The sequence below is a fragment of the Dendrobates tinctorius genome, unplaced genomic scaffold, assembly GCF_039654945.1.
Source record: "Dendrobates tinctorius isolate UK_male_01 unplaced genomic scaffold, ASM3965494v1 ptg000011l, whole genome shotgun sequence".
NCBI classification, from domain to species: Eukaryota; Metazoa; Chordata; class Amphibia; order Anura; family Dendrobatidae; genus Dendrobates; species Dendrobates tinctorius.
The window spans coordinates 60,485,314-60,499,950 of record NW_027361679.1 but is presented as its reverse complement, the minus strand read 5'-3'; the positions used below and the strand labels follow the sequence as shown (position 1 = coordinate 60,499,950).

Here is a 14,637-nt window from a genome sequence, read left to right as displayed (position 1 = left end):
AAGCTATGTGAGCGTTTGCAACCACTTTTTGTATTGCTCCAATGTAACTAAAATAAAAATCATTCGAGAACCGTCTCAGTGACAAATATCTTAAGAATCGTACACAGCCTCTATACTTATGTGCTTTCACCTTTCATTGGACCCCTTTTTCTAATAACCCACAGACAAGAGGTGAGGGTCAGATCGATGGAAGTAGCACATAAGTGTAAGATCAGACTACAAGTAGGGTTGGGTAGTAGTCGGTAATCATGAAGATACAGGGGCTGTAAACACTTATTACTCACATCACATTCAGGGAACCCATCAGTAGACACAAGCTGCACATAACTCAACTTCAAACAGTGATAGGTGCGCATGTCACTAACATAGCTATTATTTTTAACAAGAAAGGCGGTTTGGGATTGGGCAGCATACACCTTTTAAACATGGGTTTTCAGGATGAGGAAAAAAAAAACGGTGTCAAGGATGGGAAATGGGACGAAATTAAACCTTATTACTAATTTAATCAATCTTGTGCTTTTCAGCCCTGCCGCTATTTGCTGTAGCAATCCAAGTGAGCGCTGCAGCTAATCACCAGCATCGATCACATGGATACTGGGGTCATCACCGCTGCAGTGCAGTATAAGAAGACCGTTGGTAAAGGTGGTGCTGGGTCAGAGGGGATTTATCAGGTGAATAACAGATCCCATGGCCCAATTTCTTCTAATTTTGGAAAACCGCTAATAGGTTGCTTGACTTTTTTTTTTGGATGCAGTGGAGCACTAAAAATGGTTGACACATAATTTTTAAAGAATTTAAATTAGAGAAAACATTAAAAGGTTAATCATTTTTTTTCCATTTGATTAATTATTCATACATTGTTAACAGTTTTGGATGTTTCATTAGTGAAAGGGTAAATTACAATGAACAGGGAATCTGTCATCAGGTTTTTGCTACCCCAACTAAGAACAGCATAATGTAGGGGCCCTGATTCCTGTGATGTGTCACGTATTTTAATGGGCTGCTTGCTGCTGTTTTGATTAAAAAGTATTTTAGCTGCTGCCAATCTATCAGTTCTCTGATTCCTGAGCTCTGGAGAACCCCGCCCACATCAGTGATTGGCAGCTTTCTGTGTACACTGTGCATAGGCAGAAAGCTTCCAATCTGTGCTGTGGGCGTGGTTTGACTACCTGTCGGTAGCTTTACTAGTCAGTCTCCTGCTAATCAAACAATAATTTTATGAAAGCAACACTAAAAGAGCCCAGTAAGTGACACATCCCAAGGTCTATGTCCCTACATTATGATGATCTCAGATTAAGGAGCAAAATCCTGGGGTCAGATTCCCTTTAAAGGAGTTGTCCCCTGTTAGGAAATGTTCATCCCCTTGGTGCAGTATAACAAGCTGCAATATACTGGCCTTTGCGCTGCGCTCGATGTCGGGAATTGGCTGCGGCGCCGACAGCGTCATAGCCAATGGTAGAGCCACTGAGCTGATATACTGCCACGCTCTTGACATGATGTCGTAGCCACAGCCAATGGCCAGACACAGCGGCCTTTGGTGGAGACTTCGGTATCGATCTGGCGATAGCAAATATAGCATGGTTTGGTTTTGCTTGCTTTTTTATGCCTAACTGCGTCAGGGACATAGACTTCATGAAAGGGGGCAACCCCTTTAATAAAATAGACGTAAATTGTAACAGATGCCCATAATCTATTTCATTTATATTTTGGCGCTCGTTCTGCAGAGCGCTGTTCACCTTGCGGGTAAGTTGTCATATCTTGAACAGTGGAAAATTCTGCAGATAAGATGCAAAGATCACTTATTATGTAACAATGCCATTTCTAAACAGTAAAGCCAAACATTTTTATTAAGACTACATGATGCATGCTACATCTACATCGGCTAGTACATCTATAACAGATTGGAAAAAAATCACATATCCCGCTTACTCATTTACCAGGGGATATCACAACTGTCACCATTTTACTCCTTATATGCCAATAACTTGTAAATCCTACAGGTTTCTCCTCTACATTACATGTCTACTGTATATTTACATTGGGGGCTTGTTCCTCTCCACTTAGGACATATAATCCTAAATATTTCTATGTCTGGCCATCACTAAACCTTACATGTCATATTTATATTACCATAGGATTGAGATACAGTCATGGCCAAAATTATTGACACCCCTGCAATTCTGTCAGATAATATTCAGTTTCTTCCTGAAAATGATTGCAAACACAAATTCTTTGGTATTATTATCTTCATTTAATTTGTCTTAAATGAAAAAACACAAAAGAGAATGAAGCAAAAAGCAAAACATTGATCATTTCACACAAAACTCCAAAAATTGGCCGGACAAAAGTATTGGCACCCTCAGCCTAATACTTGGTTGCACAACCTTTAGCCAAAATAACTGCGACCAACCGCTTCCGGTAACCATCAATGAGTTTCTTACAATGCTCTGCTGGAATTTTAGACCATTCTTCTTTGGCAAACTACTCCAGGTCCCTGATATTTGAAGGGTGCCTTCTCCAAACTGCCATTTTTAGATCTCTCCACAGGTGTTCTATGGGATTCAGGTCTGGACTCATTGCTGGCCACCTTAGAAGTCTCCAGTGCTTTCTCTCAAACCATTTTCTAGTGCTTTTTGAAGTGTGTTTTGGGTTATTGTCCTGCTGGAAGACCCATGACCTCTGAGGGAGACCCAGCTTTCTCACACTGGGCCCTAAATTATGCTGCAAAATTTGTTGGTAGTCTTCTGACTTCATAATGCCATGCACACGGTCAAGCAGTCCAGTGCCAGAGGCAGCAAAGCAACCCCAAAACATCAGGGAACCTCCGCCATGTTTGACTGTAGGGACCGTGTACTTTTCTTTGAATGCCTCTTTTTTCTCCTGTAAACTCTATGTTGATGCTTTTGCCCAAAAAGCTCTACTTTTGTCTCATCTGACCAAAGAACATTCTTCCAAAATGTTTTAGGCTTTTTCAGGTAAGTTTTGCCAAACTCCAGCCTGGCTTTTTTATGTCTTGGAGTAAGAAGTGGAGTCTTCCTGGGTCTCCTACCATACAGTCCCTTTTCATTCAGACGCCGACGGATAGTACGGGTTGACACCGTTGTACCCTCGGACTGCTGGGCAGCTTGAACTTGTTTGGATGTTAGTGGAGGTTCTTTATCCAACATCCGCACAATCTTTCGTTGAAATCTCTTGTCAATTTTTCTTTTCTGGCCACATCTAGGGAGGTTAGCCACAGTGCCATGGGCTTTAAACGTCTTGATGACACTGCGCACGGTAGACACAGGAACATTCAGGTCTTTGGAGATGGACTTGTAGCCTTGAGATTGCTCATGCTTCCTCACAATTTGGTTTCTCAAGTCCTCAGACAGTTCTTTGGTCTTCTTTCTTTTCTCCATGCTCAATGTGGTACACACAAGGACACAGGACAGAGGTTGAGTCAACTTTAATCCATGTCAACTGGCTGCAAGTGTGATTTAGTTATTGCCAACACCTGTTAGGTGCCACAGGTAAGTTACAGGTGCTGTTAATTACACAAATTAGAGAAGCATCACATGATTTTTCGCACAGTGCCAATACTTTTGTCCACCCTCTTTTTTATGTTTGGTGTGGAATTATATCCAATTTGGCTTTAGGACAATTCTTTTTGTGTTTTTTCATTTAAGACAAAATAAATGAAGATAATAATACCAAAGAATTTGTGTTTGCAATCATTTTCAGGAAGAAACTGAGTATTATCTGACAGAATTGCAGGGGTGTCAATACTTTTGGCCATGACTGTATATTGTATGGTCTTTGGTGGCAGGATCTATCAGGGCACTATAGGGCCAGCCTCCGGTGAGCAGGGGCACCACTTGCTTTTTCTAGGTTGGCAAACTCCATGGTAAGGCAGGGTAGTTTTAGGGAAAGAACATTGGAATTTTCCTCTTGCCCCTTATTCGGGTTACTGCCCTACAAAGTATATATTTATTTTGTGTTGCAACCCCAAGCGTGGCCTACCAACTTATTATTAATGGTCTTAGTCATAATATCTACAAATTTTTAACTTCTTCACACAACGGCCAATTTCTGTTTTTGCATTTCCACTGAAAAACAATTCCCAAAAAACATTTTGTGATAAAAATGACCTTGCAGTACGATTCTCCTTATCCATACGATTGCAGTGATACCCAACATGTACAGGTTTTTTCTTACTTTAATGGTGAAAAAAATCAGAAGTTTGAAAAAACTAATTTTTGGGGTTGTGTCATAATTTTCGAGACCCTGCTCGAGCTATGTGATGCTTGTGTTTGGCAGAGCAAGACAATGTTTTTATTCGTGCCATTTAGGGATAGATGGGACTTTTTGATCGCTTGTTACAGCCTTTTTTGTGGAAATGAGGAGACCAGAAAAATGTAATTTTGCCGTTCTTTAATATTTTGCGTTTAAGGTAGTCACTGATCGGATTAATAGGATTTATGTTTTGATAGATCTGACTTTTCTGAACGCGGCAATACCACATATGTGTATTTTTTTTTTAAATCTTTATTCTCAATGGGGGCGATTTGAACCTTTTTGATTTTTCATATTTTTAAAACATTTTCTTTTTACTGTTATTGTTACCTTCCAATCGCTTGTGCTATATGCAGCGATATGACAGCATCGGCCACAGGCAGGGTTGTAAAGGAGCTCCGAAATGACTAGCACAGGGGTCATCAGCTGACCGCCTCACTTCATGACAACCCATCGGCGACCCACGATCACGTCACAAGCGCGCCGATGAGAGGACAAAATAGTGGCAGGTCCTGGCTGTAATACACAGCCATCATCTGCCGGGTATGTGGCGGACTCGCTGTAAGAGCCCACTTCCGACATGTGCCGTACATGTACGGCGGATGTTGTGAAGGGGTTAAATATATTTATACATATTAAAAAAAAAAAAGTGCAGTTCAGGTTTTTTCTATAAATAATTTGTACCACTCCTTATTTCTGGTATATTACTATGAAAGTTTGAACCAATGCAAAGCGCTTGCATCCAGCAAAGCGGTATGAATTCACCGATCTACATTCAGTATCGCTATCGGTTCAGTGGTTCAATTACTATAGTTTATTCTCTAGAAGCTACAACATTAGAAAAAAAAAACCTCTGTGATAAAAAAGGAAATATGCATCTAGTAAACTATGGAAACTTTGAGCCGGAATGAAACAAAAGTCATGATGGAGCAGAGAGAGTAACACAATAACTCTTCCAAGCAGACATATTGTGAAGAATCAAGGAAAACAGCCACAAGCCAAACACTACCTAAAGGAAAGTGATCATCGGAAAATGACCTATTGTTTAAGGTTTTTGTGCTACATTTACTTTGTAAAAAAAATAAAAAATTGGAAACTTTTTTTTTTCCATATCATGATCTTAATCACACAACTTCGGCGTCCTCTTCAGCTCACCCACAGATTTTCAATTGGATTCAGGTCAGGGCTCTGAGTGGGTCATTACAAAACTGTGACCTTCTACTGGTGAAGCCACGCTTTATTTTGAGCTAAGCTTAGGGTGTTGTCATGCTGAAAGGGTGAAACTCCTCTTCATGTTCAGCTTTTTAGCAGAGGCCTAAGGGCTTGTGCACACGCTGCAGATTTGTTGCGTTTTTGTCATCCAGATTTGCTAGCAAAACCTGAAGCAATCCTGATGTCAGCAAAGTGAATGAGAAACCTGAAGAGTCATGCACACATTGCTTATTTGTGACTTGCAGATTTCGTGCAGAAAATAATCTGCAGCATGTCAATTCTCTGTGCGTTTTTGCCAGCATTTTTCACCATCAACTTCACTCAAATAAGTCAAAAGCGCAAGGCAAAAATGCCGAAAAACAGCCCCAAAGCATAAACCTGGCTCCACGATTCTTCACTGTGGGTATGATGTTCATTTGGTAATGCATAGGGTTGGCTTTGCGCCAAATATCCTTTTATTATGGTTAAAAAGTTCAACCCTGGTTTCATTAGACGGTAACACGTTTTCCCACATGCTTTTGGCAGACTTCATGTAGGCTTTGGCAAAATATAGCCAGGCTTGGATGGTTTTTTTTTTGTAAGAAAAGGCATCTGACTTACTACCCTACAACACACGCCAGACATGAAGAATACAGAAGTCTGTTTTCACATGCAGTATTCAACCAGTACTTGCTAGAAATTCTTGCAGCTCCTTTATTGTTGATTAAGACCTATTCTATTGGCAGCCTCCAAACCAATTTTCTTTTTTGCCTTTTCATCAAATTTTGAGGGACGTCCAGTTCAAGGTAATGTTACTGTTCTGCCTAATTTAATGCAAAATTTTTATCACTCTTCTTCTGACTGATAACTTTCAAAAGTGAGATCCCTTTGCTGTGTTGTAAGATGTTTACAGACCATGGATTTTGCTGTTTAAAAGCAACTAAGAAAATACCAGGAAAACCTTCTAGAATGGCTAAACTTATTATGAGGTTAATTCACTTTAAATAAGTTTAAATAGCTTCAGTTGTGTACGGTTTACTATGTAACACGGGTAAAATGTGATTGGCTAATTCTGAAAACAACCACATCGCTAATTATAAGAGGCTGTACACACTTATGTAGCCACAATATTTTAGTTTTGTCATTTTATTCCCCCTCAAAGTGAATTCATTTAGTTTCTCAATGAATTTGTACAGATTGTAGTTGGACTGAGTGAAGAAATTATTCTTTTTGGTATGATACAAATGTGGAATTTTAAAAGGGGTGTGTATTCTCTTTATAGCAACGTTAAGCTTAAAAAAAACAACAAAAAAATCACTTTGCTAAAAATATTTAAAAAAAAAACCCATTTAACACAAACCTGATTAGAACAATAGGTAGCATTCCTTTAACCACCATCGTCTCATGCATGATCGACCTTAAAAGGGTATTCCCACTTCCAAGATCCTATACCAATACGTATAAGGTGTAATCATAATATTAGCAAATACCTCCAATCAAAAATGTAGTACAGTTTTTCTGATGCGCGATGTCTCTTTCCTAATGTGCAGACACTGCAGAACCTTAGGTATCCATGGTTAAGACCACAAGCATCTAGCTAACTAATTATCACTGAATCCCTTTCCTACAGCAGGCGTAATTGTACGCCAATGTTTGGACTCCTTCCCTTTGATGTGGGCTCCGGCAGTGAGCCCACATCTGTCCTGGCACACGTCAGCTGTTTTGAACAGCTGACATGTGCCTGAAACAGCCACGGGTGGAACACGATCCACAAGCAGCTATTTAAAAAAAAAACTGAGAAAACATAACGAGAAAAAAAATTCAAAGCGCCAGAATTACGTTTTTTTTGGCTGCCGCAATAACGGGTGATCACCAAAATGGTATCATTATAAATGTCAACTCTGCACGCAAAAAATAAGCCCTCACCCAACCCGAGACCACAAAAAGTGGAAACGCTACGGATATTGGAAAATGGCACAATTTTTTTTTTTTTTAACAACATTGGAAAGAGACATAGCGAATCAGAAAAACTATACTACATTTCTAACTGGAGGTATTAGCTAATAATATTATTATTACACCTACACATTGGGATAGAATCTCGGAGATGGGAATACAAAGAAGTAACAACTAGACCTCTCATATCAATCTATAAAAAAATATATTCAACATGGAGTATCTACAAAGCTCAATAGGCACCTGCTGCAAAGAGAGACACGAGACTGGAGAGAGAAAAAATGTAAAAGAAAGGAAAAAGTAACAAGATGGACACTATATACAGTATGCTAGATAGGAAAACACATTACTGTAACGATACACAAATAAACAAAAGATGGATTTTTGGTTCTTACCGTAAAATCTCTTTCTTGGAGCCTTCATTGGGGGACACAGATTACCATGGGTGTATGCTGCTGCTGCTAGCAGGCTGACACTATGCAAAACAAGAAAATTAGCTCCTCCCCGGCAGTATACACCCATCGACAGGCACCAAGCACCTCAGTTGGTGAAAAAGCAGTAGGAGAAGCAACGAGAAAACTCTAAACATATGTACCAACCCAACAAGGGACTCTAAGACCCAACACGGTACAACTTAAACAGGGAGGGTGCTGTGTCCCCCAATGAAGGCTCCAAGAAAGAGATTTTACGGTAAGAACCAAAAATCCATCTTTCTTTATCGCCTTATTGGGGGACACAGATTACCATGGGACGTTCCAAAGCAGTCCCAAGGGTGGGAACAGCAATAAGGAACGAAAGTAACGGAAAGGCTTAGGTCGGCCGGTGAGCCACCGCCGCCTGCAGAACCTTCCTACCAACAACAGCATCAGACGAGGCCTGGGTATGAACCCTGTAGAACCTCGTGAAAGTGTGCAAAGATGACCAGGTTGCGGCCTTGCAAATTTGCATGGCCGAGGCCTGGTGACGAGCAGCCCACAAAGCCGCCACAGCCCGGGTGGAATGAGCTCTTACTCCCGGAGGGGGTCGCTTTTCCTGAAGACGATACGCCTCCAGAATGGTAGAACGAATCCAGCGAGCGATTGTGGATTTGGAAGCCGGAAGGCCCTTCTGGCGACCTTCAGAGATGGTCAGCAAGGAATCGGACCGACGAAAGGAAGAAGTCCCGGCGAGATAGACACGCAGGGCTCTAACTACGTCCAGTTTGTGGAGAGACTTCTCAAGAGGATGAGATGGAGCCGGACAAAAAGAAGGAAGGACGATATCCTCATTGATATGGAAAGCGGAAACCACCTTTGGAAGAAAAGAAGGAACGGGCCTGAGAACGGCTTTGTCCTGATGGAGAATCAGGTAAGGGGAACGACAAGACAAGGCCGCCAATTCAGAAACTCTTCTGATGGATGAAATGGCGATCAAAAAGGTGACCTTCCAAGAGAGAAGGGACAAAGGGATGTCCTGGAGAGGCTCGAACGGCGCCTTCTGGAGAGCGCCAAGAACGAGGTTGAGATCCCACGGGTCTATTGGCGAATGATGAGGAGGAGCCACGTGGGAAACCCCTTGCAGAAAAGTTTTGACCTGTGGTAGAGAAGCTAGCTCTCTTTGGAAGAGGATAGAGAGAGCGGAAACCTGGCCCTTGAGCATACTGAGGGACAGACCCGCGTCTAACCCAGACTGAAGAAACCCAAGGATAGATGGGATAGAAAAGGACATTGGGAAGACTCTTTTATCATCGCACCAACGGAAAAAAGCCTTCCAATACCTATAGTAAATGCGGGAAGAGGCTGGTTTCCTGGCTCTGATCATAGTTTGAATAACCTGACTGGACAGACCTGATTCCTTCAGAATTGCGGTCTCAACGGCCATGCCGTCAAACTCAAGAGACTGAGAATTCTCGTGGTAAAGGGGGCCTTGCGAGAGAAGGTCTGGACGGTCTGGAAGCCTCCAGGGGACGTCCGCGAGCATGTTGACCAGTTCCGCGTACCAAGGCCGTGTTGGCCAATCTGGAGCGACTAGAATCACTGGCACGCCTTCCGATTTTATCTTTTTGACCCCTTGAGGGATCAAGGCCAGAGGCGGGAACAGATAAGGAAGTTGAAACTGGGACCACGGAGTCACCAGTGCGTCGCATGCGACGGCTAGAGGGTCCCTGGACCTGGCTACGAACTGCGGCACCTTGTGGTTCATCCGAGATGCCATGAGATCGACATCCGGGGTGCCCCAACGGTCGCATATCTGAGAGAAGACTGCGGGGTGCAGGGACCATTCGCCGGACGCTAGGCCCTGGCGACTCAGAAAGTCGGCTGCCCAATTTTCCACCCCTGGAATATGGACGGCGGAGATTGTCGGAACATAACGTTCTGCCCAGTGGAATATCTTGGCCACTTCTGACATTACTTGCTTGCTGCGCGTGCCCCCCTGATGGTTTATGTACGCCACGGCCGTGGCGTTGTCCGACTGAATACGGACCGGCTTGCCGGACAGGAGGGGCTGCCAATGAAGAAGGGCCAGGAAGATTGCTCTGATCTCCAGGAGATTGATTGGGAGGAGAGACTCCTGTGGCTTCCAGCGTCCTTGGGCCACTTTCTGATGGAACACGGCCCCCCATCCTAGAAGGCTCGCATTGGTGGTGATGACTTGCCACTGAGGCGGAAGGAAGGACCTCCCTTGGAGAACTGACGCTGGCCGTAGCCACCAAGTGAGAGACTGCCTCACTCTGAGAGGAAGCCGAATAGGGCGGTCCAAGGACATCGTGGTCTTGTCCCAGGCTGAAAGCAGAGACAGCTGGAGGGGGCGAAGATGAAACTGCGCAAAGGGTACTGCTTCCATGGAAGCCACCATCTTCCCCAGGACCTTCATGCAGAACCGAATGGGAATGGGAGCAGGCCTCTTGAGAGTCCTGATGCCCTTGGAAAGAGTTGTAAATTTTTCCCTTGGAAGAAAAACACGGGCTAGCTTCGAATCGAATTCCATGCCCAGAAAGGTCAGACGCTGGGTGGGGATCAGAATGGACTTCTCCTTGTTGACTAGCCAACCTAGGCAGCTGAGAGTGTCCAGAGTTATCTGAAGGCTCTGGAGACAGTCCTGGCCAGACGAACCCTTGATCAAAAGATCGTCCAGATAAGGGATGATGAAGATCACTCTGGAGCGAAGGATGGCCATGATGGTCGCCATCACCTTCGTGAAAACATGGGGTGCTGAAGCTAGGCCGAAAGGAAGAGCTGTGAACTGAAAGTGGTCTCCCTGAAACGCAAATCGAAGATATTTCTGATGCTGCGCGCAAAGTGGAATGTGCAGATAGGCGTCCCGAATGTCCACCGAGCAGAGGAATTCCCCGGGTTCCATGGAAGCAATCACCGACCGAAGAGACTCCATTTTGAAATGAAGAATCTTCACGTGGCGATTGAGCAATTTGAGGTCCAGAATAGGACGAAGAGAGCCGTCTTTCTTCGGGACTACAAAGAGATTGGAGTAGAACCCGGAAAACCGTTCGTTTGAGGGAACGGGAACAATGACTCCGGCGGAAAGAAGGGAGGAAATGGCCTGCAGAAAACCCGGAATCTGGGCCCGCTGTCGCGGAGGCCGAGACCGGAAAAACCGTCTGTTCGGGAGTGAAGCAAATTCGATCTTGTATCCGGATGCGTCGAGTTCTCTGACCCAAGCGTCGTCGACAACGGACAGCCAAGCATCCACGAAAGAGGAAAGTCTGCCTCCCACCCTGGAAGAAATTCCAGGTGGGGGTGACCCGTCACTTAGACGAAAATCTGCCGGAATTGGCGCCTGCAGATCTGGAATATTGTCCTCTAGATCTCCAGTGAGGAGCGGGTTTGTAGGAAGGTTTCCTCTGATCCCGCTCCCTGGTGGCGGGCGGCCGATCCTGTTGAGTGGCTCTCTCCGTGGCAGAGAAAGGACGAAAGGGCCTGAATGGTCGAAAACCCTTTCTGTTCAAAAAACGTTTTGGTCGAGATTGGGGAAGCAAAGTACTTTTACCTCCAGTGGCATCGGAAATTATCTGATCCAGCTTTGCTCCAAAGAGTCTAGAGCCATGGAATGGCAGATTGGTAAGCGACTTTTTTGAAGTAGTGTCCGCATTCCATGACTTTAGCCAGAGGACTCGGTGTACAGCTACTATGTTGCTGTTAGCCCTTGCAACGCAGCCGGCCGCGTCCAAGGAGGCGGCCAAAAGGTATTTACCTGCATGGTTAATCTGATCTGCAAGATCCGCCAACTCGTCTTGAGGAGCTGACGCTAAGATGCCTCTGCGAAGAATTTTTGCCCAAGCGGAAATGACTTTCGCCACCCAGGCGGATGCGAAAATAGGGCAGAGAGAGGCGCCAGATGCCTCAAAGATAGATTTAGCTAGAGATTCAATCTGCCTGTCAGAAGGATCTTTGAGCGATGCCCCATCTGGTAGAGAGAGCACCGTTTTTGAGGCTATCCGGGAAACCGGAGGATCCACCTCGGGAGCCTTGGACCACTTTGAGAGCAGTTCTGCGTCAAAGGGGTACAGAACGTCCAAGTACTTGCGGCCTGAGAAACGTTGCTCAGGGCGCTCCCAGTGTTTGGATAAGGTAGAATCGAAATCGTTGTGATTGGGAAAGGTTCGAGACGGAGGTCTTGCTCGTTTAAGGAGAACCGAGCATTCCTGAGGTGGAGCCTCATCCTGTTTAATTTTTAGTGTTTGGAAGATAGCTGCAATAAGACTATCGACCATGTCCCGCTGCTCCCCTCAGAACTAGCTTCCGATTGAGAATCATCGCCTGACTGAAGGTTGTCATCCGAAGAAGGAGAAGGAGGCCTGGGAGCGGAAGGGCCCTGCGAGCTCGAGGACGAAGTGGACAGAGCCCGCTTCCTAGAAGTCCTACCCTGTCTGTCTCTCTGAAGGTCGCGGTCAGGTGCGGACGACTCACCCCGAGAGGCGGTCGGGGCAGAGGTGGCTGAGGATAGCTGAGGTAATCGTTCTAAGACCTGGACCAGCGACTGTGATACTTTTGTCAAATCAGAAACAGACTGTGACATTGTAACGGCCCACTCCGGGGGGAGAGAGGAGGGAAGAGCGCCCTCAGTCCGGGGCTCTGTGCGTTCCTGAGATGCTGACATATTTGAAGGACTGCAGGGGGGGCAGAATGGGGACGACCGACCCGATGCCCACTTCTTTTTACAGCGCGCACAGGTGTAATAGGTAGCGGTGGGCCTGAAGCAGAGATCCCCTGAAGGGTTGGGCATAAGTAAACTGCACTGAATGGCCGCAGGAGTTAGGGAATAACTGCCGAGGAGAGCTAATCCTTGCCTCAGAGCAGAGCCTACCGAGATTCTGTGCGAGCAGCAGAAGAAACGCCAAAGTGTCCCCCAAGCAGCGCAGGAAGGAGTGATTAGGAACAGGAGATCCTTGTGCTGGAAGATGGGGGCGGAGCTTAGCGGCTGCGCCGTGAGTGGTTAATAGCGACGGAGAGGGCATGGCAGAAGGGGGAGGCTGGTATCTCAAAGAGAAAGAAGCCCTGTGATGGGCTAGAAAAGGCGCGCTGAAAGGAGCGCGCTAGGAAGGGAGCAGAAGAATTCCCCGCGCTGAGGGGAAAGTGAAAGCGAAAGTGACGGCGCCGCAGCCCCATGCCGACCCCGACATACCGCGCTAAGGAAGTGGCCAACTGATCGCGGTCCTGCTGCTTACGACGCTGCGGTGAGTGAGGGGAACCCCAGAGTCTCCCTGCCTAGAGCAGGGGAAGGGGAGAACCGCAAGCGGCTGTGTGAGCGCGCGGCAGGCAGAAAGGGCGGGAGATTCAAATGCTGTGGACCTCACCAAGGTCCTTTTTTCTTCTCCCATGCACTGAAGCTTATGCGGGGCCGGAGGGAACGTACAGGCACTTACCTGACGTCCCAGAAGAGGATGACCACAGGGGCCCACGAGGGAATGGCAGGCCGCTGGGAGGGGAAGGAGTCCTGTGTACCCGCATCCTGGAGAAGACGGCTTGAAACACCTGCGATCGCCGTCTTCCTCTCAGCCCTGTCCCGAGAAAGGGGTGAGGAGGGGGATTCGGCAAGGACCAGCCACCTGTCCACAACCCTTATCACCGGAAGGTGATAGGGAAAAGTCCTGCCTGCGGTACTGAGAGTTGCGATGTGGGTGACACCACACTGCTCGCTCAGCCGCATGATATAGGAAATCAGGGTGATAACTATACCCTGTTTCCCACTGGAAAAAACCTAAAAGATAAAAGAAGGAAAAGATTAAAAAGTTCAAGCTAATCCTGAAAGAAAAATTGGATTAAAAGCTGCGGATCTGGGGAGATCCCGGTCCGCCTCCTACAGACACTAAGCACAAACTGAGGTGCTTGGTGCCTGTCGGTGGGTGTATACTGCCGGGGAGGAGCTAATTTTCTTGTTTTGCATAGTGTCAGCCTCCCAGCAGCAGCAGCATACACCCATGGTAATCTGTGTCCCCCAATAAGGCGATAAAGAAAAATAGAGCAGAAACCTGTAAGCAAGTGGTAGGCACATGCACTTATGTTTTACTTTCCCAGAGGGCTACAGTTCCCACGCTCCCTCCACCCCAATTCATGCTCAGACCTGTTCTCTGGGATGCAGGCAGTTCACTGGCGGCAGGCAGAGTACCTGTAGATCCAGGTGGAGGAGGCATTGCGTAAGGAGCAGAGGTAGCTGGCGCTCCTGGCCTGGCATGCTGGAAGGATGGTCCAGGAGGAGGGAAAGAATGAGGAGAAGATGGTGTAGACACTGGAGGGTGCTGAGGTTGCACAGGATAGGGCGGTTGAGGAGCAGACGAGGTGTAAGAAGGGTTATTGTAAGGAGAGGCAGAGGGAATGGAGGCCGAAGGTTGGGGTTGATAGACAGCCGGTCCCTCAGAGCCATAATACTGTTGAGAAGGTGAATAGGCTATATCAAATGAAGAGGAACAAAAATATAAAATTAGTAACAATATTAGTTTCTGTATAATAGAAAGCAGTATCATGCAAATATAAAATACATTCATTTATGCCATTAAAATAATTAGTATAATACTGTAAAATCCCATGTACACATTTTAAAAGGAACCTGTATACTCCACAGCCAGTCTTCAATTGCCATAGTAACTTTCTGTACGTCTAATGCTGGATTATAAGGAGGTCCTTTTATGTGCCTTACATTTAATCGGGAGTCTGAAAAATCAAGCTATAAGTCTGGCTCGCGGTACGCAAATTATCCCAGACTAGTCCTGCGTCGGATCTTGGA

General features: G+C 45.7%; 1 protein-coding gene across 12 annotated transcripts in view; it reads right to left on the bottom strand.

Moving 5' to 3' along the window:
- SEC31A (SEC31 homolog A, COPII coat complex component) overlaps positions 1-14,637 on the bottom strand; it is a 130,132-nt gene that overhangs the window by 19,546 nt on the left and 95,949 nt on the right. For 8 of the 12 annotated variants that reach the window (XM_073542743.1, XM_073542740.1, XM_073542750.1 and 5 more), the window contains 2 exons: positions 13,978-14,301; positions 1,737-1,775 (listed from right to left, as the gene is read on the bottom strand). In XM_073542743.1, coding sequence (XP_073398844.1) covers positions 1,737-1,775; positions 13,978-14,301 — 363 coding nt within the window. The remainder of the gene's footprint in view (positions 1-1,736; positions 1,776-13,977; positions 14,302-14,637) is intronic. The other 4 variants (XM_073542788.1, XM_073542826.1, XM_073542834.1 and 1 more) reach the window with 2 other exon arrangements.